Source organism: Drosophila tropicalis, unplaced genomic scaffold (genome assembly GCF_018151085.1).
Source record: "Drosophila tropicalis isolate 14030-0801.00 unplaced genomic scaffold, ASM1815108v1 contig_859, whole genome shotgun sequence".
Taxonomy (NCBI): domain Eukaryota; kingdom Metazoa; phylum Arthropoda; class Insecta; order Diptera; family Drosophilidae; genus Drosophila; species Drosophila tropicalis.
The window spans coordinates 13,342,687-13,367,073 of NW_027173353.1; the positions used below are offsets into that span (position 1 = coordinate 13,342,687).

A 24,387-nucleotide genomic window follows, 5' to 3' on the forward strand; every position below is an offset into this window, starting at 1 on the left:
AACCAGAATTAAAATTTACTCTTTAAACACTGCACCTCTCAGATTTGCGCGATCATATGTTTCCCTTCCATTTCTAGTCTCGCCGACTTCAGTATACCATGCACCAAGTGAGCAAACATTTCATTTTCGGAAAACCAAATGTATGTCTGTCAAATTGTTTTTACATGCTACTTTACTTACTCTACACACGAGCACTCTAGCGCCGCCCCTACCCTAAGGCCAATTCCGTCCTTAAGAACCGCCCAGTCCCGATTTCAATCAATTTTAGTAGGTTGGTAGAAATTTGTAAGACTAATGAGTAAGCTGATAGTCAAACAATTGCGACAGTTGTTTTTTCTACATTATGGAGGCGAAAGTGGGAGTGGCAAATGATTTAAATAATTATAATCTGCGTGCATAAACAAGTCTACATACCAAATTTGGTGAGTTTAACTTTGTTAGTTTTCGAGAAAATTTGCTTCATTTGATTTGCGGTGACGGCAGTGGGCGTGCCAAATTTTTAAACAAACTAAATTTGCCCGCATATAAAGCCACCCTATGGGTGCAAGGCATAATAAATATCGTATTTGAGATGGCCAGTTAATACTGGTTATTAAATTTGGAACGAGGTAATTTCTAGTTTTGTCCACTCTTTACCAAAAAATATTAATCAAACCAAATTAAATCAAAAGGCATTCTTTTAAGTTAAGCGAAATACAAATGAAGTGCAACTAAGGTTTGTATTCTGTTTACCATTAAAAACATTATATTTAAAACTGGTTTATCATTCTCATCATGTATATGTTTACATATATGGTTGTAGAATTACACTTTCACAGACCAGTTCTTTACTTCCTGTTCTTAACTTTATAACATACTTGGGGCCAATTCTTCCAAATGTACAGTAACCAAAGATTCCACGCACTTAACGCTTATTTATTTCTCACAATCCACCGGGACTCTTGCTGTACATTGATAAAGTAGACCTATGTAAGATACATCAATATATTTTTTTTACTCCAATGATTTTATTTCGTTTCTATTTGTTGAGTTGTGTTGCGTTATATTTCTCTGGCTTGCTGTGTTGGCCAGGTCTCGAGAACTCAGTTGCGTTAGTTAGCTTCATCGTTAAATAATGAGTTGAAGAAGTGATTCAGACTTTTAACAGCCACACCTATGTTAAAAAAAAAAATATCAGACGAATGTACGAAATAAGACGCCTAATACGTACCTTTGCCAGCAGATTGATCCTTTGAATCGCGCCACTTACAAAGGGACTCCTTCTGTATTACATAACCGTCGTATAGCTCGGCGAATAGTTCACTTAACAAGCCTAACACAAAAATAGAGATGTTACTGTATATGTAATAACCAAGACAAGTTGTTCATAAAAACCGCTTACCCCTTGGATGCTCCAGACTATGCACCAGTAGCTGCACTGCGTATAAGCACTCGAGTTGTTGCTCTTCGTGTGAATCAATGTACCGCTGGAAAACTGGTATACAAAACTTTTGGAAGATCTCCGTCTCTAGTTTATAACTAGTGTCTTTGTAGACAATTGCGAAATTACTCAATGTTTCTGTCAATCCTCGAATGAAAAGTTTATCTGCCGTCACAATATTGCCCTATACAAATATAATTATGTATTCTGTTGGATTCGTGTTCTCATATTTCACTACATACATTACTGTAATCAATTATGCAATCTGCAGTCGCTCCCTCTTTTAGCAAATGCTCAATATGTTCTATCACATTTTTAACGTGCTTTTCACCCGACTCGCGCTGCTCAATTACTGGCTGTTTTGAGTCGTTTTCCACGTATTCCAATCTCTGTAATGTGTCATGCAAAGTTACTACTGTCATTATTAAACTATAGCATAAGATATACTTACATTGGATTCAATAAAATCAGCTACTTCATTTTCTGGCATAAAATCGGACCAATGCATGTTAAACTGCTTCCACATTTGACGTGTAAAATTCGGTCCTACTTCCCTTGTACAATATGTCAAATATGCTTTAAGGAACTTTTTTCCCAGGCTGGATTCGCTGCTGTCTTTAAGATCTTTATTCCAAAGATCTGCCACCGTCAAAATTTTCTTTACAATCAATGGTCCTGAAGAAAACACCAAAACGATAAAAAAAAAAAAACATAATTTGATAGTCTCACAAAAAAATATGCGATTCAAGTACTTACCTGCAAATTGCAGAATATATAGCCAAAGATCTGGAATATCAACAATTAAGTCGCCAGCGATGTCGCTAAATTCTTTGTATGCAAGTCGGAAATGATCTATAGACATGTGGTTCTGTTGAATCAGGTGGGAAACTGCGATAGCAAGATACCGTCGGTATTGTTTGCCCACATTGGCTAAATGCAAATAATCTGTTAATATGTAATACACAAATCCACAGCGCTGGGACTCCGGTATCCTCTTAATACACGAAACAACAGAGGGGGTGACAATTTTATTTGCAGCTGCCGATTCGATCATTTCCGACACGACACTCTTAATAAGCTTAAGGTCGTTTTCCCTGGGCTCAATAAATACAGCTGTAGGCGCCGTTTTAGACGTTGAGCCAGTGCCCCCGGTTGTCGATGTTGATTGCTGCTGATCGCTGCCTCGGTATAGTCCACCTCCAATCGATGCACCCTGGCCCTTAATTGAAAAATAAAAAGTTTTGTGAGATTCATTCCATCATTTTTTTTGGTGGTAGTTTTTGACATACCTTGTTAGAAAGTCTAACTGGTGGTGGCGTTTGTTGTGTGTATTTTGAATGACTAGCAGATTTCTGCATTGATGAATTTATCAGGCCACGACTCTGACCAACTCGAGAAGATGAGTTTTCCCTTGAACCCTGTGAGGATCCTGTTCTTGAGTGAATTCCTAGAAAAAAATAAATAAGCGTTAGTCTTAATTTATTGGAATTTTAGCACATTTTTACCCCTGTCTCCACCATAGCGATCCCTCTCCATTGAACCCTTGTTGTATGAGCCTTTGTTTCTGGGCCCACTACGATCGCGATCACGGTCTCTGTCGCTGCTACTATTTTTGTCCATTAACGAAGAGAGCACTGCAAATGAATTGGAGGGCGTTGTTGTGGCCGCAGAAGATGATCTCGTCGAGTTATTGTTCCAAATAAATTGGGATACACCACCCATTTTTTTCGTGTCCAAGTTTTGGTTTAGTTGTAAAGTCTGAAAAAGTTGTATAAGAATTTTAAGTCGTGTATTCTAAATTTAACTAAGTCAGATATGCAACATATTTAAAGAAAATATTTGTTTTTTGTCGATTTTAAATTGAATAAATTTAAATTTTAAAAAATAAAAAAACAACTCTTATAAAAAAATTCAAAATCATATTGATTATCATTTTAGTAGAATTAAGTGATGTATGACTCTCAATTGAATTATTTTTAGAACAAAATACTTTACTAACCAGACCCTCCAACTTGTTGCTATCAACAGCTTGAGAGCGACTGCCTTTGCTGGTCTGTACGTGCCAAGTGTTATCGTCGTTGCCATTGGCATGCCCCGTAACACCAACGTTGCCGACGTTTTGTTGCTGGTGGCGCAAGTTCCCACTTTCACCTCGTTGGCTGTGACTTCCACCGTAGCCTCCACTAGATCGGCCGTCTCCTCCGTACCTGGCGCTGCCACGATCGTCCCTTTTGGAAGAGCTCCCGGCTCCACCAGTACCAGTATTTTGTGCCCCGTTGGGGTTAGTTGAGGAAAGTGAACCGCTGTAGTACTGTGCTGAAAGCTGTTCGTTTTTCGCCTCCTTCTCAATTTGACCCATAGTCTTTGGAGCCTCGTTTCGAGTCGACTGCCATTTGTTTTTGCGCAAATCGATAACATCCTGAAGCATAAAACGAACCCGAGAACTGACTCTATTCCCATCCTTATCTGATTTGGAGGCTATAGATTGCATGCGGGCTATGGACTTTTCTAGCGAGTAACAGCGGCTTGGGTCTTTAGCGTTTACCGGCGTTAGTTCGAACTTGGCTCCAACTGTGGTAAGCAACTTACAGAGACACTCTAACATATCCTCCGACTGGGGATTAAGTAGCGTGTCAATACAAGAATATATAATCTTGCCCGTTAGCATGGAAATTTTAAAGAGCTCTCCAATGAACCGCACTGTGCCACCAGAACGCCGACGAATCTTACGTTCCTCCTCCTCGAGCAATGCTTCTAATTCGGCCTTTTCGTTGGGATCCTGGCACTTCTTGATCTTGTCTACAATAGGTTGCAGTTTCTTTTCCTTCGCGTGACTTTGTGTGACGTTTTGTGTAAATTCACGTTCGGTTTTGTCCAGAAGTGCATTACGAAAATGTGCTAGATTTGACTTTGTACCGCTTTCCATGCGCTCATCATGTGCTTTCACTTCACTGATCAAACGATGGCAAAGCCGAGCATACGACACGGAGAAATTCGGCTCATCAATAGCTTTTTCGAACACTAGAACAATGACTTCGTCCATTTTATCTGGAGTGTCTATCTTCAGCTTTACTATCTCTTCCACAAGGGTGTTGAATCTTTCGGGCGTAAGCTTGTTAAGAATTCCACGAACCCTACGAACTAATTCATCCTTCTCTTGGTTGGCTTTAACCTCTGGCACAATGGTGTCGCCAGTATCAGATTTATTAAGGAGACGCGGACGCCAAGCGTTTTCCGTTTCATTTAGCTTAACATCCTGATTTAACGATAAATTCACATGAATCATGCCCTTCATGCTGCTTCGACTGCCATTGTTTTGTACACCTGACATTGACATTTGTTTCCCAGCATAATTCGCGCCGACACCACCACTCGATTCGCCGCTACGAATTGTACCCACCATAGACTGCACGCCACGTGATTTATTGTTGCCACCTCGCATAAACGAAGGCATCATAAGATTGGGCTGCGGAAGTATTGAGCTATTTTTCACTTCCGGTTGCACACGCGAAGCCTTTGCCTCACGAAGTTGTAAAAGCTGTTCTCGGTCGTACTGCTTTTTACCGCTAGGATTACTGGGAGACCATTGGCCTTCATTGTAGCTGATCAACGATGGCAGCGAAAGGCTCTCATCTGGAGTTGGTGAAATTGGGGTAACGTCGCCTGTGTCTGCTCTAGGCTCTAGTTCCACTTCGGAATTGACTCGGGGCAATGTTTTTTCTTGTGTTTCCGTATCGACGAGCTCACTACTAGGCGCCCCAAGTGATGCGTCAATTAAAGGTTGTTCCTTTACAGCTACAGTAATTGGTGTTGGAGCCCCTACTGGCTCCTGCCGTGTTTCTTCTACAAGTGCCATTGACGCGCGATCAGTCTCGTCAGGGGTGCTTTCATGTGAGCTTTCTGCTTGTAAGGTCCGTTGCGATTCTGTCACTCCCGCTAACTCGCAAGGTTTCTCGATTGGTACAAACGCTGATGATGTTAATGTGGAAGGGTTCAGCTCTAGTGCCGCTTCATGCATGTGTGTACTAGTTTTGGAAGTCAATTCCTCCGGTACAGATGCGGTGAACGGTTCAGACGGCGGGGATTGCGTCTGAAGTTCTGAGGAAGGGGCAACCTTTTCTTCCGATGCGGTTGGCTCTTCGATCTCTTGATGCACCTGTGTCTCTTGTCGGTCAATGCAATCTGTTTGTGTAGGCAGAATTGTTTCGTCGATGGTATTGCTTGCAGCGTCAGATTTCGGCACTGCATCATCCACTTCAGCTAAAAGAAAAATTACAATACAGGTACAGATATAGTAGCATGTATAAAATGATTTATTTATAAGCAAGATATAAAAACAATTTATAATAATAATATGTAATAAAAGTTCGTCCTGATTTGTATGAACCCTCAGATTTTAGTTCACCTAGACCATTAACAAGAAAAATTTTTAAATATTTTATAAAGGTTACACTGACTAAAAAGCAAACGCATCCAAAGTATACTAAAAGGACCGTAAAATCTAATCTGAATGAAAAATGAGTACAATTCCTTGTGTATGTACATATCATTGATATACTCAACAATCAAATAATCAATCGATAGGCACTTATACGAAAACTACATTGTTTTTAAACTGGTTTACCTTACCAATCTCATCTCATCGTTTATAAAACTGGTCGACATCATTTTTGGTGTTTTGATCTTAATAAATGTCCTTAGCTAATTGACTTAATTTGAAAAATATTTCTATTTTAAATAAGCTTTTTCCCAGTATTTTTGTAACTTCTTTAATAAATTTCAAACACATTTTTTTTGCAAAAATCTGGCATGCTGAGGGCTCGTTAAACCTGAGTACAAATTCGTATTTAAGAACCCACATTTATTACAGAATATCTAGAAAATTAAAACAATTTTTACGTTAAAAAGCAGTAGTAGTACATACATAATGTTTGTATGGTTTTCATAAATTGTTTTGAAAGCAACATGTGTATCACAGCAAACCTCGACTATTTGTACATACATGTATAAGTCTGTATCTTTCGACAAAAATATAATCAAATTCGTTTTAATGGTAACATAAGGAACATTTTTTAAACATAAGTTTAAAAAATCTGATTATATTGTTAGATGTAATTAGATCTTGTCACCGCAAAATAATAATAATTCATAATATGAACCACTCTTCCTTTTGCAGGGTTCTTCACTTTTGCTTCACTCAAATGCTTTGCATGCGTGAACACATACATACATACATATTTGGCACTTTTGTATTATCACAGTCAAGGTTAAGTAATGATGATGTATAAAACAACTCTTTCGTAAATATAGGTCAGTCGACCAAACGATGAACAATCCTAATTGCAGGCCAAATTGTGCAGATTATTGTCCTATAGAATTCAACATTAATGAATAATTTAAAGCTTAATAGCCAAACACGTTGCGCGTTTCATTTATATATTCGTTGCTTCTTGAAATACTTTACCATTGACGTGCACACACTGCCGCGTTGTTGCCTAGCGCTATAGATAGACACAGATGATATCGAATCGCACCACCACAAACGCACCCAAAATGATCATCACATCATCGATCCGAACAATTCCGAGCTGCCTAACCGACACGACCGACTAAATCGCACCACACTAACAAACCTAAAGACGCATAGCCAGCCACCAACCGGCTCTTCATGTAAAAGGTAAAAAGCAAAAGTGAAATTGTGTGCACACACATACACATGTCTACAACGACATAGCATTTGTGTGCGGCAAAGGCAAAGCAGACTCGAACACTAACAAACCTTCCGAGTTGAATATACCCTTCAGTACCAAATGTCGCCGGTGACAAAATCGCCACATATTCCGAACTACTGACGTCGACAGAAAAAAATTCTGCCAGCGCATTTCATGCTGAGGTTAGCCGAAGGCACCCGAACGAGCTAATGTCGTCATTGTACATACATATATATATATTTCTCATTTGAAAAAAAAAAAATTGGAAGAGTAAAGCATGATGATTTTTGTCTACGCCAATTCACTTCGTTCGTCAGTGCATTGTTGTTATTGTTTTTTCCAACTCCTGCGCGCGTCGCTTTGTACTTTTCGTTTCTTTGTTCATTCGCGATTAAATTTCGTAGGGGCAGGAACTGTTGAATTTTTTCAAATTCAGTGTATACAGTAATAAAGGTAAGTGTTATTAATATTTTGAATTTTTCATTCCCTAATCAATTTTGTTCTTTTTAGAATCCATCCAAAATCCGATTCCGGATGAGCCGGCGGAGAATGTGCTAAGACATTGGTTGGCACAAGCCAAAAGAAGTAAAGTAATAAAAACTTAAGAAAAATGTAAATATACATAAATATTTAAATTTAATGTAATATATTTAAGAATAAAAATAAACAAATTTAAATGTATACATATGTTGTTAAATAAAAACTAATGCGTGTTAAAAAACCAAATCAAGTCAAGTTTTTATTTATTTTTGGAAAAATGCGGCGATATTCCATCGACAATGTCGCCGCAATGTCGATTGTAAATCCGAGGTAAATTTTTGCTGGGATATTCTATCGACAATGTCGCCGCAATGTCGATTGTAAATCCGAGGTAAATTTTTGCTGGGATTTTCTATAGACAATGTCGCCGCAATGTCGATTGTAAATCCGAGGTAAATTTTTGCTGGGATATTCTATCGACAATGTCGCCGCAATGTCGATTGTAAATCCGAGGTAAATTTTTGCTGGGATATTCTATCGACAATGTCGCCGCAATGTCGATTGTAAATCCGAGGTATAAAATCAACCACTATTTTGCGGGGACATTCCGTCGACATGTCGCCGAAAAATCGATAGAATGTCCGAGGCGCTAGGACACACAATGTTAAATGTCGCCGGTAATTTGTATGGCATGTCCCCTGAAAATCCGAGGCGACATCTCAAAAATTGCCTCGGATTTTCTGAGGAATTTGCGGCGACCGGTACTGAAGGGTATGTACATACGTACACACACACATCCATCTACATACATACGAATGTATAGCACGAATGAACGAACACGTACTACTGGCGCTGCGATAAAAAATGATCAATCGGTGCGGCACAAAATTAAAAAATTAATAAACCCACCTTCACAGGGTAAAATGCATTCAATGTTTGAGATTCTGTTTTAATATCAAAACAGACACAGATACAACATTTAACAAAAGTTATTTATTGTGAATAAGTTCCCTTCAATTAGCCAACAAGAATTACAGCAAAAATAGTGTTTGATTGTACCGTGAAAAATTATTATTTTTTGACTTTTTTGCTAATCTTTTGTATTTTTAGTTATTTTTATAAAAAAAAAAAAACTTACAAATTCGGTTCGATAAAGACACACCCATCTTTGTTAGCACCCAGAACTTCGATATACTCCCCATTTTAAGATAACAAGAAAGAAAATTGCAGTCTATTAAGATATTACCTTTGATCTTTTAAAATGGTTAAGCTGAATATTTTGGACGTCTCATCATAAGTCGATTTATAAATATCTGGCATTAAGGAGCTCAAAACTGATATGTTTCGCTAGGTTAAACTGATAAAGGTACACAAATTATCCGATTTACATATACATATGTATGACATGTGTCAAAATTGAATCTTTAATGTTTTTCGGAACAACATAATAAAACACATTTTATGATTTTTATGATAACGTTTGAATGGCGAGCCATTTTTAAATCTTTAATTCCTTAAGTAAATTTCCATGAATTCCATTTCTTAAATATTTTTGTATTTCAGAAATTTTCTATATTATGAGATATTTCTTTCCAATAATACGATTTTTCAATGTTTCTGCAGTATGAGTTATGTGTTCCTCAGTAAAGTACTTAGGATCTCAATTAGGCAATAAAATACTTAACTGCAAGGTTTCGTTTTAGTTTTCGCACAGACGGACTGTTGGACACGAGTATATCGATTTACAAACGTATAATATTATTTAACTCTAAAAACCTAACATATTAATTATGATCCCTGTGTATGTTGATGTAGACTGAGATATCAATTTACTTACATATGTACCCATGTATAAACAAATATAACAATTCCAATAAAAAGATGATTTCTTGGTATATGCACTGGCGGTCATGGAAATGACACCACTGTCAACCCTCCCCAATATTATGAAATTTTTGGAAATTTACTTATGGGTTTGGAAAAAAACTTATCCTTTGGGTAAAATTTTTACCGATATCCCGATGTGACCGTTGTGTACGGTTAGTTGGTTGTTTTTAAAAGTTATCAGTGAAATATGTCAAAGTAGTTGTAGTAGCCAAAAAAAATATTTGTCAAGCGTAAGTTAACGAAAAGAGTGCATTGACTAATAAAGATCGGCTCAAGAGAGTAGTACATTTTAGGGCAGAGCTGGAGTTATCTAATCCGTCGAAACTATTGTTAATTGCAAATAGCTAGTCTGTGCGTAAAACACTTTTAAAAAAAACCAATGCTTACTACAGCTCATTGAAAGAACTGCCTACAGTCTTAGTCTGGATTGCGTTGGCTCATGTAGCATGATATTTATAGGAGCTTAATGATGTAATCCATATAAGCGAATTCGTCACAGTCATAATAGGTACATAATTCCAACTGCCTAATATTCATCTCATGACAATACCTTCAAAACTAACAAAGTTATTGAGAAAAGTGACTGTCACAAGCTGTGTCCCAGATATACAACCTGCAGTATTTAGAAGCTCACATGCAAATTTCAGCTCTCTATATATAAGTCTAAGAGCTCTCTTTATATGTCTAAGGAGTGCACGCGCGGTTTCAGAAGGACGGACGGGCTGTATAAATATATATACTTTATCTGGTCGGAGATGCCTCTTTGGGTAACACACCTCCGAAAAAACTTAATGAAGGATTGGACAATTTAGCAATGGTAACATAGATAAAACCATTTTAACCTGCAGTGTCATGTTTTTCTGGAGAACGGTATGGGGAAGACAGAATCGTAAAAACGATGTTTTCCTTAATACACACGAAGTCCATAACACTTGTTTAGTGGAACAATGAATGGAGCAAGACAAGTCGTGCATTTCGGATGTAATTTTTGCCACAGCGGTAAATATTTTAATTATGTTTTTTTTTTTGATTCTGTCACCGCCGCCAAGAATAAAATTTCACAAATTATCGTTTTGTAACTAATGGGTGTGGCTATATAGGAATGTTAAACTTGACTTGGCCGAGAGCTAAAACGAAAATGCAGAACAGGAACCTACAAACAGGTTGCAGTTAATTTCTACTTTGAACATTTTTTTGCAACCAAACCGAGGATACGCTGCAATTCCTTGTTGATTAAATGCAGTCAATAATATTGCTGGTTTGTTCGGCTAAGAGCGGCGTAACACCGTGTTACTTTAGCAATAAATAAATAAGTTAAAAAATATCAATGACTGTAACATGTGTTCTATTAATCCGATCAGATTCAAATTTTGGTATCTGAAGTTTTATATTCAATACTATACTATCGTATAAAACTTTATGATATAGTGGTCCGATCCTGATGATTTTCATACTTTCTCTTACCCAGGTTAAAAGTAGCTAAAATACTATGATTCTTCCCGATAGCTCTTAAGATGGCTGAGTAAAACGCATACACACCGACGGACATGGCTATATCGACTCAGCTTCTCAAGAATATATATACTTTATGGGGTCGGACACGTCTCCTTCTGTGCGTTACAAACATCTGACCAATTTTTGAATACCCTCTGCAGGGGTATATCAAAAAATTTGCGATGTTATGACACTATGTATTTCGATTCGAGCTGATAGTTCTCACCACTTAAATTTGCCTAAAAAACAATACTACTCCAACAACAAACGGTTTCTCAACTTTGGATTTCTTTGGCTCTAGGATTTGTATAACTTCGATCTTGCCGAGTCGGATGCCTACCGCTTTCAGAGTTTGGTTAGATTAACAGCAAAATCAATGCCAAAATTATTTTTTTCGTAAGAAAATGTTTACAAAATTTGAAGAACATAACCGATTTACAACGTAAACTGTGTAGTGTTTATCATATATTAGTTACTATATACATTTTAGGAATTGGTTTTCCAAAATAATTTTATTAAGATTAGTAGTACTTACAAGTGGGTTGCACAGCAATCGGGGGCTCAGATTCATTTTTGGGTGAAACTATGGGAATTCTATCAGAGAAATTTTAGATCGTGATTATCTTCATTATGATCATATATATGTATGTACGTACTTTTTATTTTTGTTCTTCTGCGGAGTTGGTAATATCTCAACTGAAGGAGCATCGGTCATGGCCGAAACAACCGGTGTCTGGCCGACAATAATAGAGTTTTGATCTAAGGAATTTAAAATAATTAGCACAATTGTGGACTACAAGCATTAAATGCAATAACCTTGGATATACGGCACATTGGTCACAGTTCTCGAGTCAGATGACTGTACCACTGCAGTGCTAGAAACAATTATTCCTGTAGCCTCCGGCTGTGGAATGTTATCCAGTAAAGAAGACACAGTCGCTGTTACTGCTTGTGGCGCTGGTGCTTGATCAGACAGTTCGCTTTCTGCGTTTGAATTGTTCTGTACATTAAATTTAAAGAGAATAAGTGTATTAAATTTGAATACTTATTAATACAATTGGTTGAACTCTAAAGATTCAAGAAGCCGGCCTACCTTATCCAAATCGTCAAGGATATTCTTCTTGGTTGCCGGATCAATGATCTGCAAACGGTGCTGATGTCGACGCCTAGTGGTTTGTTGCACCGAAACTGCCTGTGGCGCTACGTTTGTTGGTATTACGCCGACCATAGGGGCTACACCCACCTGGCCGACACCCACACCTACGCCGCTAGGGGGGAGCGCCGACTCCAATTACAGTGTTGGCACCCGGTTGCACGGCACCTGCAAGCATCTGCAGCTGCGTCGATGATGCGCCAGGACCAGCCAGTGGTCCTTGAGGGCCGGACTGAACGGGACCGACGCTGCCAACATTTACATTAGTGTTTACTGTCACGCCACTGCGAGAGTGTGGTGGTGGTGGCTGTTGCTGCAGAGTTGGCAGATATTGGTAGGGGGCATAGTATTGCATAGGCGGTGGAGCATACTGAAGATGAGAAGCCTGAAATGTGGGCGGACGAGGGGTGTACTGTGTGTACGCCGGCTGCAGGACCATGCTTTGGTGTATATTGCCGGGGTACATTTGTTGCACATGAACGTGGCGAGCACCCCCGTTGGCGCCCCGTGGAGTATTTGTTGCCGGTGGCGGTCGAAAAATGCCGCCATTCTGCGGATTCGTACGAGCGTTTCCAGAACTGTTGTTTGCTGCGGACACATACTGTAAAGTAAAAGTATTCATTACTAACTTTTTTTTTAAGGTTTGCAATTAATACTTCTAAAAAGAAAAAGAAAGTTTCTAATTTGGTCTGATCATCATGATAAATCGCAAAACTAAGCAGGAGTCTACTGATTGCAAAGTTGCATAACTTTTAGTCCAACTATCGAACTTAGTCCAATAAATAAGAGTTGTCAATTGCATACATGGTAAAATGTATAATTATTAAAATAAAAGGCTCCTTTACTGCGAAAATCGGAACTGTACAAAATATATGAATCCGTCGTCTCCGACTATCTATGTTGTGAAACATGATGAGGACTAAAATCTCAAATTCGCATACCTCTTGCGATTGCTGAAAGTTGTTGCTTGAGAGTAAATTATTGTTCTTAAAATCGAACTTTCGGGCGTCGACACAGTTAACGCTCACGCCAACAAGGCTTTTATCATGAATATAGGAGGCGGCAGTGTTGGATGCGCTGAGAGCAACGCCAAGCGTGCTTCCGCTAAGAGAACTTGTCATGGGTATAATGGTATTTCCCCCGTTTCCGGGTCCAGTAGCATTGCCTCCGGCTACGTCGTTAGTGGAGGAGTGCAATAAAGGCAGTGCACAGCTTGTGCCACTGGATGTGGCTACGTTCACGTTACTAGCACTTTTGGTCATTTCCGATACGCTCATAAAACGACCGTTTGCATCAATGATGCCACCGGTGCTACTGGTCATTTGCCTGTGCCCTGTGATGTTGTAAATAGCAGCCGTTCCAATGTCCCCTGAACTCAGTTGCATTATATTAGACGCGTTGCAAAGCACTGTAGATTGCTGCTGCGTCCCTCCTACTGCACCAGGCGCCCCTGTTCTGTTAACTACATTTGCGTAGCTTTGCTGTTGTTGTTGCTGCTGGTGATGGTGCTGCTGTGCTTGTTGGAGGTGATGGGACTGCTGCTGCTGATGTGCCATGTGAGGAGCCTGGTGGGTGTTAGACGCTGACGTTTTCATAAGAGATACTACGTTGTACGTCTTGTTTATCTGAAACTGAGGTTGCTGCAGTGGCTGTTTAGCTGGTGGCACCTGTGAAGCATACTTTTTGGTCTTTTTATTGGCCGGCAAAATCTACAAGAAAATTACAAGAGTTCACGACGTTTCGGCAAAAGTTTCACAGCTAATTAAAAGAAGGATTATAATCAAACAAAGAAGCAACTCAACTTAATAGAAAAAATCTTACTAAACCAAACTGAAATCGTCGAAGACCTTAAAAAGGTAAATTGAAGCGAATATAGAGAACAGAAAAAAATTAATGTCGTTTTTGCGAGTAAAATAAAGATCAAATATTTGGGATATATTTGTGAATATATTACACAAAATCTAATTACACTACCGCCCTACGAAAAAAAGTAACTGAAAATCAAACTAAAAATTACACACACAGAAAGAAAAGCACAATTCAAATAAACCAGAAAACAAAGAAAAAAAAGTCTTTCATTCGAATAACCCGAATTGGTTAAATTTCCTTAATGGCAACCAGAGTGTTCTTTGCAGGATGTATAATACCAAATTATCACACCAAATTTAACTTTTCAGTAAAGCAGTTTATGGAAACATATATTGAATATATATTGAAGCGGCGGACAAGATTATGGAAGCTGCATGTATGTATATAATTTGGAGCTTAATAAATTTATATTTTTCACTCTGTTTCGATATTTTTAAAACATCCATATACAAATATTAAACCTGCAGCCATTACAGAGCTTCATGAAGAAGATACGAATAGTGACCTACCATATTTTGTGCTGAATGAGGCTGCATGGTTTTAGCTATATCAGATTGTGTGGATATAGTAGGAGCTGCTGGTTGCATTACGAAAAAACCCGGATTGCTAATTGAAATCGTCGTCACCTAACAGACGATATCGATCTCCTGGGCGATTGTAGACCCAAAACGATGCAACGTCACACAAACATCTGATTCTGTAAAAAAAAAAAAATTGAAAAAAGTTAGTAAATTAAACACGACTAGATTATCGAGCCATGTGTAGTACCTGCTAATCAATGGTGCAATTACTGCCAAAATGTTTTAATCTGCAAATCAAAGTGGAAATATGAGTTAGCTTTAAAGATCGGCTATTATTCACGTGAAAGTATAAATATTAAGGAGGGAGTGGTTTTTGTGCTTGGAAATTGATTATCACAAGTGTTAGGCTCGGTCCCAGCCCTACTTTTAATAAAAAAAAATTTGTTTTTGACTCGGCTTCGTCTATCCCTAAAATATGTTTGATCAGTTTTCCAATCTTAATATTAATTCCACATATTTGGTTTTATTTTATTGCCGACGTTGCCGTTCACACATTGAGAGAGCAAGAGTTCTGTGAGCGAGACGGGGTTGGTGGCAAAAGTATATATGTAGAGGGCAGAGCTGCAATCTAACACAAAGAAAATCGAGGGTAAAAACGTGCAACAGAGTTAAATTCCTTGCAAACTATAACTTTAGAAAATAGCTTTAATATAGTACATATATGTCTTTGTACACTACACAATTCAGGAAGCATTTCCGCAATTTGTTGCATTGACACGAAAATTTTTTTAGATGCAGATGCCACTCTGCCAGCAAAACCAAAACTCATCAAATCATGTAATTTGCTACGTCGCTTGCCACTCTCTCTTCTTTTTACATCACAATCGCAATCTTACCTGAACCATGCGTGTCTCACCACTCCGTACCGTCTATTATTTACAAAAACACACAAAATAACATGTACCAAAGAGCATAAAAAAGAAGAATTTAATTGTATTGCTCTAAATGGAGACTATACCAAGTTTTCATTCCATGTGGTACTTAGAGCTACCAGTGCCAGTGCTGCCACAGTCGGAATCAGGAACAGTCTGTTAACACTGTTGCCATGTCGTTATTCAAAGTCTGGCAGCTCTTGTACATGGTGTGACCAAATTCAGACATGCGACAAATGCAAAAAATATTCTAAAAGAGCTAACATGTTAAGTAAATTTGAGTAACTTTGGGATTGGCAGTTTAAAAAATCTCCGAGAAATACGTACGAAAATATTAGTTTTGAAATAAAATTGGCATTTAGACTAATGACATCTTCATTTCAAAATGCTGCCGATAGATGATATTATTTTTAAATTTATTTCGTTTTCCTAATTTTAATATGAAGATTTGTAAAGCATATATATTAAGCACTAGGAGTTTTAATTACAAAAAAAGAAAAATATATAAAGAGTAGATTTTGGGGAACCAGTGTTTGATAAACTGTTTAATTAACACGATAATTTCTTGTGATTTTGCTTTTTCTTTTGAAAACATCAAATAAAACATTTCAAGTAACAGTCAAAAAGTTCAGTTGTAAAGCGCTCAATATATAGTAAATGGTGATTTTAAAGTAATGACTCAGTAGCGGTAGTAATTAGGGAAAAAAGTAGTTGGAGATATGTAGTTCGATAATTTGCGGTGCCGGTCGCTGTTCTAGCTAAAGCTCGTGCTGAGAATCTACACATTATGAAATTATTCTAGCTTTATCTTAAAATTTCTCTAGAAATTGATTTTTGATTGCGCTCAGTGAGTTTATTAATTCCGAATTTGTTTTACTTGAGGTCTAATCCTTTTTTTTTTCAAAATTTCGTTTACCATACACACATACCTCACATACTCATTTTATTAGTATAATGTACCCTAAGTATTGTAAGCTTAGCCGGCATTCGAAACGGCACTTTTTTTTAAATTTAAAATATTGGCAATACTCCTTTAAACCCTTTAAGGTCCAATTTGGGGGCAAATTCAAAAATTGAATTTAGTATGGTTTTTTGGGGTTTCAACTTCGCAGAGATTTACGGAAATAATTAATTCTAAAGTTTTATTTTCGTTGAACTATGAAACGAATACTGGATAAACTATTTCATTAATATTGTATAAAAAATAGATAGACTTCGACGGCTTTGGATGTGCTCCAAATAAAAGACTTGAATTTGAATAAGAATTGCACTGCTTTCATATATTTTGTATACAAGTTTATCTATGTATATCGTTGATGTGTTCGTGTGTTTGTAAGAGTAACCGAGATATCATATGCTTGCTATGAAGCATTTGCTTCTCGAAACTTAAAATATTGTTCCACTTGCTCAAAAACACATATGTATGTACATACATATGTATGTATGTACACATTACTCAAGTGTCCGGCATTAAGATTTTATTTCGGGTGTTTGTACTAGTCTGTAATCGTTTGACTTTACGTTTATCATTAATTATTTACTATGTGAAACAGCTGTAGAGGTAGAGTGGAGACAAAAACAGAAAATTTGTACATATTGCATCTTACAATTAGTCTTATTAAACTGCATTACTTTATTTTACATATTTTTTACACTTCCTGGAACAGTATTAAACCGAGTAAAACGTTACAAAGACGTAACGGAATAAAATACGTTAAAAGCGACCTCTAGGAAAACCGTGAAGAGTTTCACCAAGCAGTTGAAATGAGGACCTTGAAATAAAAGACCGTTGGGGAATAGATTTCCATTCCAGCATCAGGTACACACGGACCAGGTTTAGGCGCAGAAAGTGTATATTCATTCAATTCACCTTCACACCCACGCAGTGCTTTGTAGACGTACAGCCTTAGCGAGAGTGCCTATTTTGTGAAATTTCGGCAGTAATACTTGCAAGCCCAATCTTAATAAAAAGAATTTAATTTCTAGTGCTGCTATTGTTAAATTGAGGCGTGCATTGACGTACAGGCAAGTAATACTTGACATATCGAAACTATGAAACTGCGCTCGCCTACTCATTCACTTCTGCCTCCACTTCCTTTGTCTCGTGTGCGCATGGCTGGCAAAGGAATGTGGATATGAATATTAATCGCATAAGCTAGCGGACTTAAATCATTAGAGTATTTGAAAGGATAATTTTATATTGTATAAATTTACCGAGCCCACCAATATTTTATGATTGAATGATATTTAAAAGAATCTGCAACAACGTCAGATATTTTCGATTTATGAAATCAACAATTTTTACATACATTTGTACATATGTATATATGTACATACATTACATACATTCCATCCATTCTTACAAATTTATATTACCTTAATAAAAATGTTTTATTTTTGATATTAAAATTGATCTTTTTTACTTATTTTATTTTATTTTTTTTTTTTTTCAAATGTTAACACAAAAGCAAAATGTTTCTAAGTTAAATCAAGGAAAAAAAAAAAAAAATTGCCAACGAAGTCATTGCAGTTGCGTCATTGGCAATTCGAGAAAACTTATATATGTATAATAAAATCAAATATACCCTTTGATTAACACTTTTAATATTTTGCATTAGTGAAGATACAATTTTGCAGATATACATTTGGTTGTTAAGTTTTGACATACACATACTGAAATGGCCGATACATGTGAATCTTACCCCCCCCTACTTCGAAGTGCAAGCGGCATCAGGTGGAGAACCAACTTTTGCTTATCATTTATATTTACATATATGGAAAGACAAAAGAGACGAAGTTCCTGAAAAAAGTAAATCAACCAAAAGAAATAAAGTTTAGAAAATTATGCGCACCAATGCACTTTTTATATGCACAAAATACTTATATGTCCAGCACCTGCACATTGAATCGCACCCCGGGACCCACAAATACATATGTATATTACTCTTACAGTTAGATGTCATCTAGACGTAGGTAACACAATTGTAAGCGTTAAATAAGCATCACCACCCGGTGATTTCTTGATTATATTTTGATTTCCTTAAATGGAGGGGTTTTTTTACTCTCTCTCGAGAGCAGGAAAATTCGGCGCCCGAGTCGAAAAGTAAAAACTGTTTTTTTTTTAAGGTTATAAACATATTTTTCTGTTGCTCTTCTATAACTAAATCTGATCTAAAATTACATATTTTATACTTTGCGCCCAGAAGGTACATAAATGGGAATTTTAAAGTTAAAGAAAAAGTTTCTGATCCTACAAAGTATGAACATGTATTAATTACCATCAACAAAACTATATAATATGCTAGATCTCGACTTTTGTATCACAACATTTGGGGTTTTGGCTCGTACACGCTCCCCTGGTAATTATCAATCAGAGGAATTCTCTAAATCAATATTTATCGATATCAATGCAGAATGTAATTTTTCATTAGAAACATTAGTGGCGGCAAAATTTTAGAGTTAATAATGTAAATATTAAAATTTGAATCACTTTAAAAAAGCATAGAAAGTGAAGTTCACAAGTTTAACATACAAATACATACATATGTATGTAATATACATACATATGTACATAAGTTGAAGTACAGTTGGATCCTGATTATACGGGCTCCCATAAATCGGACACCCCTATTATCCGGGATGAAGTTGAGTTTCTTCCATTGTCACTGTTAGCCGCGATTATCTCTATTTTTCATTATTTCAAACGTAAATATTTTTTAAAATAATAAAACGAATTCGGGGCTTCCCCGTTTTAGTTAGCAATCAATGAGAAATACACGTGTATGTACATATGTATGTATGTACATATTACATATTTTTATGGCCAGTGGGCGTTTGAAGGTTAATTTAAAGATATGTATGTATGTATGAATGTACTTATAAAGTTTCAAGTGCGAAATACGTTGAAAATTTCGCACTCGATTACCTGGTTTTTCGATTTTCCGTAATGGCTCTGGTCTCGACCGTCCCGAAAAATCGGGGTCCAACTGTACTTACACATATATGCATATATTCTATGTATATTTATTTGATTTCGTTTGACTAACAATTACCAGGAATATTTTTTTTATGCACTGCTTTGATTAGTATACAGCATGCTTTTCGAGCACCAAATGAATACATAAGGTACTTAAATTGAGAACATATCATACTTTTCATTCGGAAGTTGGGTAGGCTATCTTGGATCTTAAATCGGAGTTAAGGCATAAGCTGTATTCTTTTTTAAATAGAGTAGTTGTTAAATTTAGTGAGCGTTTCCAACAGAAATGCTGGGAACGTACATACATATGTAGCTGTTTTATTAAAATTTAATTAAGTTATCCAAATTTACCTAAGATCAACAATGGGCACTATAATAATAGGAACATCTTGCCTAATTGTCATGGACACTGACGTTAAAGAGTTTATATAGCACATGCAGTTTATATAGCATTGCGTCTGTGTGTGTGTATGAGTGTGCTCAGGTACTCTGTGGATTTCAAGCAATGGCTGTAACTGGTCTTCTATTTATCCGATCTGATTGAAATGTAGGAATATGATGCTTTATATCCAAAACTATTACAAATTTCATAGAGATATTCCAATTTCTTCATCTATGTTTCTGCTAGAACTATTTGATATAGTGGTCCGATCCTGACAATTTGCATACTTTATCTGCACCGGGCTAAAAGTAGCTCTAATAACAAGTTTCATCCCGTTAGCTTTTAAGATGGCGGCGTGCAGTTGATTTGCACAGACGGACAGACTCCCTGGCATGGCTATATTGACATAACTTCTCATGCTAATCGAGAATATATATACTTTACGGGGTCGGAAACATCACCTCCTGTGCGTCTGACCAATTTTATAGGGTATACAAATTAATATTTGTCTTATACTTACACATGTATGTATGAATGAGAAAAATTTAGGTCGAATAATTACTTTGGTCCGAAAAACTGTTTTGCTTCTTTTGATGCACATAACAATTAAAAATACTGACAAATTTTATGAGTGTCGAGTGACTATGAATATCAAATAGTTTTATGGGTACATAATTATATATGGCGCGGTCTTCTTAGGTCAAATGTTTTTTAAGTATGGCGTGTAAAAAACGGTCTAAATGATAATCAGTAAAAATATTGCATAGCACAACAAATAACATTTTTATACCATGCACATATAAGAGATATACATAGTATATCCAATAATTATTTTTAAATTTTTGAAAAATTCCTTTTTTTATTAGAGATAATCGTAATTGCATGCGATCATAAAGTAAATTTTTGAATATTGTATGGTATCGAATAATAATTATTAATAATTCATATATGAAACAACACGTCCCTGGTTGACAGATATATATTGCGAGGCCGGTTGGAATCTGATTACTAAATACTTGTGTCAATGCAAGTATAGATAACGGTTGTCAGGACTTACAAGCGTCACTGGATCTGGGACTTGAGCAGGTTCTACAAAGATGCTGGTACGTACATATTATGTCCTGTTGGGTCGAATATCCTAACTGACGTCTGTCTGGGCTTAGTTGCAGATTAGGGCCCTACACATAGATTACTTGGTCATTTTAATTTGCCTTCTCCTGAGCAAAAGTAATGCAAATTATTTGAATGGGCGCAGTCGCGAATACGCTGGAGATAGTAGTAGTACCGGTAAAGACGTTGGAACAGTGGCAGTTGGAGAAGTCTTTGTTCCGAAAACATTTCCACTCGGTTCCCAGGAGCCGACATGCGAGGAGTTACGCGCCATGTGGATGTTAGTTCTTGAATGACATACGCAATTTTGACAAGTCTAATGTTGACTCTCTCACTTTTCATTAGATTCTCTAAAAGACAATCTCGAGCAGCAGAAATAACCAATGAAATACCCACCTATCGAGACCCCTTCACGTACAATGTTTGGGAACCTCTTTATTCCAATTCTCGTATGCTTGGCTCGTAAGTACTCTCTTTTACATATTCACGTGCTCTTCTATATTTTTAAACAAACATAATGGTTTAGGTTTCGAATGGGGGCAAGAGAACGGGCACGTTCACCCGTGTTTGGTCGTGTGGTGAGTCGCGAGCCCGTAGTGCCCTCACGAGTAACTTTCGAACACCGTCAGCGGCTTATAGATCCCGTAGGTCCCACTAACCCTATTTTGGCATCGTCCAATCAAGCTCGTTTGTATGGCTCGGAAACTCGGCCACAAAGTGGAGTTACTGCTTCCTCGTCGGCCCGAAGAGCAAGCAAAAACAGATATATGGGAGTACCTGCTGCAAATATACAAGGGAGTGGTGGAAATACTGGTGGAAACACTGGTGGAAACCAAAACTCTGTAGCAGTTCAAGGAAGTTTTCAAAAGCTAAAAGAGCTGATTTGGACTGAAAGGGCAAAGGAGTTAACGCAGCAAAGGCGAGATGAGGAAATGGCCGCACGAGTGGCCGTACTGAAGGAAATCGCTAATGGACAAAAGTGAGCATTGTTTCCCAAAAACTAACATCCAAAACACTATGTCTAACTCTGACTAAATTCAGCTCCATTTACAGTATTCAACCGGCATACAAATCTCAGCCTCAGTTCAGTACACAATCAGATTCAATTCTTGTGGATGACGAAAATCGCAGTCCCGATGGAAGTAGTCATGATTATGCTGACATTGGTCGAGCTCGAAAGCCGATACCAAGTGAGCAAATGCCCAACAACAAAAACGTAAATAACCAGAATAATGTCCGAGCGTCTACTCGCCGTATTGGCCACTCGTTTGCTGCCCATAACAGTGGCGGGAAACAGATTCCAAAGGAGGCCATATTCTCGTCGAACTCTGGTCGGTCTGCTAGAATTAGAATTCCAGCTACTGAGGAGTACTCAGGCGATCTTCTTGAAAAGGATCAAGATCAAGCTGTAATCGGCATACCTAGAACATATCCGATTCGACAATCTCATTTTAGAGAAAGAAATCGCTCACTTTTCAAACAGGTAAGTAACACCTCATTCCTAATCTAATATCAAATTTCTATATATTAATATGTGCTTTGTTAGTTCTCTCCAAGCAATCAGTTTCAGCGCAATACAAGGGGTCAAACCACAAGTATGGATGAGCCAGCATCCCAACTACAAAACGTCAAAACAGAATATTTTGTACATCAGCGAACTCCATTTGACATCGAAAACAGATTGATTCCAAGCAACTTGTTTTATTTTAAAAACTTCAATGGTCTGGGTTTGGCGAACGCAGGTTTTGAGCAATTACCTGTACCTTTGATGTCTTCAGATCGAGATCAAGATGGTAAAGCTGAGCATTATGGAGCCGAAGTTGAATTGCAAGACGATCATGAATATTAATTCCACGGTCCATATCAAATCTCAACCCCAATCAAAATCCAGATCCGATGTACGTAATTATTGCCAAAGCATTTACTGTGCATATGTGAAATTTAAAATATCCGTATATATATATCACCGGAAATAACGGAAGTAATTGTTCGAGACTATCATATCTACCGCTCTAATTTTTTATCAGGGAATACTTCCAATGTTCAAAAAAAAAAAAAGGAAAAAAGAAAACAAAAAAAAAGTACACGTAAAGAAAACTTTTATGGGAAAATTATCAAAATGGTTGTCAATTTAAACAAAAGTTTGAACTGCGGAGAAAATATAGAGAGAAGCTTAAACAGGTCGTTATTATCATATCTAATCCTAGTGAATGTATGTATGTATATTGTATATTTTGTTATGATAAGATTGCACATACCATATCTGATCAAAAACAGGAGTGCAGAGCTCGAATTCATGGGTAGACCTATTGACATTAATTTGATTATACCATTTAAAAACAAAATACAAATGCGATTTACCAGACTTTGCTTAACGGATCGGAATACGTCTATGGCTTCAGCCGCTTGAAAATTTCAAATCATATAAATTTTTGTCCTGTACTACCAACGTACCTATTACTATCCGATAAAAACACAAGGATTCACTCATATCAAGAAACTAGTTAGTCAAAAACCTCAAGACCCATAAACACACGGGACTTGAAAGTCCCTCTATCAGAGCTAAAACGAAAATATCAAATGATAATACATATTAAATATAAATCTGACTAGATCTGAAGTTACAGGCTCCATTTTGGGTAATAAGAACCTCAATCTTACAACAACAAAAAACTATGCTTCGTCAACTACTACGTGTGCGCGTCTTTGTAATTTCAATTATTGTTGTCCCAATCATTGAAATCGAAACATATTTTGACCTAGCCAAAACAGGTTTCGGTTTCAGTATGAAGTATGATCTTTAATAGTGCACACATATATCTTTCTATATACATGTTTAATATAACCTAATACAATCTACGTTATATTAAAGGATTAAAGGATTTAGTTAGTTTGTACATAAGTTCAAAAATTAATTATCAAAATGCAAGAGTTCAGGTTTTGTACAAATGCATATATACATATATATATATATATATATACATATATATTGACAATACATAAATACATATGTGCCATATGCATCATTTGATTGTGAGTTCCGTGACAATAACAAAATAATTTTATAATAATCATATAATATATGTATATGCATACATATATGTATACATATATACTACTTACTGTATACATACCTAGTATCTATATCTACAAAAAATGTAAGTTGTCTACGCATGGTTGATGTTTTACTGGGGAATATTAAACAAACTAACAAATAAAATTGTAACTTACGAAGTTATTGTGAATCTTATTGTAAAATATAAATATTGTATATTTCTCAAAATAAAAAAATATCGTGTGGTCAGAGCAAGTATATGATCGTGAAATCTTCCTTAAATTTTAGTTTGCTACTAATTAATACTAGTAATTACTAACAGATACGAACTTTAAACATACATACACGCATACGTTTTGGTCCTATGGGATTTCGGACAATCGGCTACGAAGCA

The 24,387-nt window shown here is 36.8% G+C and overlaps 3 protein-coding genes and 1 long non-coding RNA gene across 9 annotated transcripts; 2 read left to right on the forward strand and 2 right to left on the reverse strand.

Moving 5' to 3' along the window:
* Positions 1 to 716: 716 nt before the first annotated feature.
* eIF4G1 (eukaryotic translation initiation factor 4G1) lies at positions 717 to 12,221 on the reverse strand. Its single transcript, XM_068295930.1, has 13 exons — positions 12,086 to 12,221; positions 11,809 to 11,992; positions 11,649 to 11,751; positions 11,528 to 11,586; positions 3,420 to 5,680; positions 2,926 to 3,178; positions 2,710 to 2,867; positions 2,177 to 2,639; positions 1,872 to 2,095; positions 1,663 to 1,809; positions 1,382 to 1,604; positions 1,211 to 1,312; positions 717 to 1,153 (listed from the first exon to the last, which is right to left on the reverse strand). The coding sequence occupies exons 1-13, from the start codon at positions 12,218 to 12,220 to the stop codon at positions 1,092 to 1,094; spliced, it is 4,374 nt and encodes a 1,457-aa protein (XP_068152031.1). The 5' UTR covers position 12,221; the 3' UTR covers positions 717 to 1,091.
* On the forward strand, positions 7,359 to 7,857 carry LOC137581708 (uncharacterized). Its single transcript, XR_011033230.1, has 2 exons — positions 7,359 to 7,584; positions 7,642 to 7,857. It is a non-coding gene; the product is annotated as an uncharacterized lncRNA (long non-coding RNA).
* Positions 12,222 to 12,260: 39 nt separating the features above from the next.
* On the reverse strand, positions 12,261 to 15,640 carry LOC137581703 (uncharacterized). The gene is made up of 5 exons (XM_068295953.1): positions 15,432 to 15,640; positions 14,783 to 14,822; positions 14,524 to 14,711; positions 13,087 to 13,854; positions 12,261 to 12,746 (listed from the first exon to the last, which is right to left on the reverse strand). Exons 3-5 carry the CDS (start codon positions 14,599 to 14,601, stop codon positions 12,261 to 12,263), a joined length of 1,332 nt encoding a protein of 443 aa, XP_068152054.1. The 5' UTR covers positions 14,602 to 14,711; positions 14,783 to 14,822; positions 15,432 to 15,640.
* Positions 15,641 to 17,284: 1,644 nt separating this feature from the next.
* LOC137581701 (uncharacterized) lies at positions 17,285 to 24,251 on the forward strand. 6 transcript variants are annotated; one of them, XM_068295945.1, is made up of 8 exons: positions 17,285 to 17,492; positions 18,086 to 18,276; positions 20,804 to 20,931; positions 20,992 to 21,218; positions 21,284 to 21,400; positions 21,465 to 21,917; positions 21,980 to 22,421; positions 22,485 to 24,251. In XM_068295945.1, the coding sequence occupies exons 3-8, from the start codon at positions 20,926 to 20,928 to the stop codon at positions 22,785 to 22,787; spliced, it is 1,548 nt and encodes a 515-aa protein (XP_068152046.1). In that variant the 5' UTR covers positions 17,285 to 17,492; positions 18,086 to 18,276; positions 20,804 to 20,925; the 3' UTR covers positions 22,788 to 24,251. The 6 variants fall into 6 exon arrangements, with proteins under 6 accessions (XP_068152046.1, XP_068152048.1, XP_068152049.1 ...); XM_068295947.1 differs by having other exon boundaries at positions 18,091 to 18,276; XM_068295948.1 differs by having other exon boundaries at positions 18,105 to 18,276.
* The last annotated feature ends 136 nt before the right edge of the window (positions 24,252 to 24,387 follow it).

Coding starts and splice junctions, on each gene's coding strand:
- eIF4G1 (XM_068295930.1), bottom strand. CDS start 12,220: ATGGTCGGCGTAATACCAACAAACGTAGCGCCACAGGCAGTTTCGGTG. Junction 3,179..3,419: donor GCAACAAGTTGGAGGGTCTG/GTTAGTAAAGTA, acceptor CAACTTTTTCAG/ACTTTACAACTAAACCAAAA. Junction 1,810..1,871: donor CTGATTTTATTGAATCCAAT/GTAAGTATATCT, acceptor GACACATTACAG/AGATTGGAATACGTGGAAAA.
- LOC137581703 (XM_068295953.1), bottom strand. CDS start 14,601: ATGCAACCAGCAGCTCCTACTATATCCACACAATCTGATATAGCTAAA. Junction 13,855..14,523: donor CTCATTCAGCACAAAATATG/GTAGGTCACTAT, acceptor ATTTTCTTGTAG/ATTTTGCCGGCCAATAAAAA. Junction 12,747..13,086: donor ACTTTCAGCAATCGCAAGAG/GTATGCGAATTT, acceptor TTTACTTTACAG/TATGTGTCCGCAGCAAACAA.
- LOC137581701 (XM_068295945.1), top strand. Junction 21,219..21,283: donor GAGTTACGCGCCATGTGGAT/GTTAGTTCTTGA, acceptor ACTTTTCATTAG/ATTCTCTAAAAGACAATCTC. Junction 21,401..21,464: donor AATTCTCGTATGCTTGGCTC/GTAAGTACTCTC, acceptor ATAATGGTTTAG/GTTTCGAATGGGGGCAAGAG.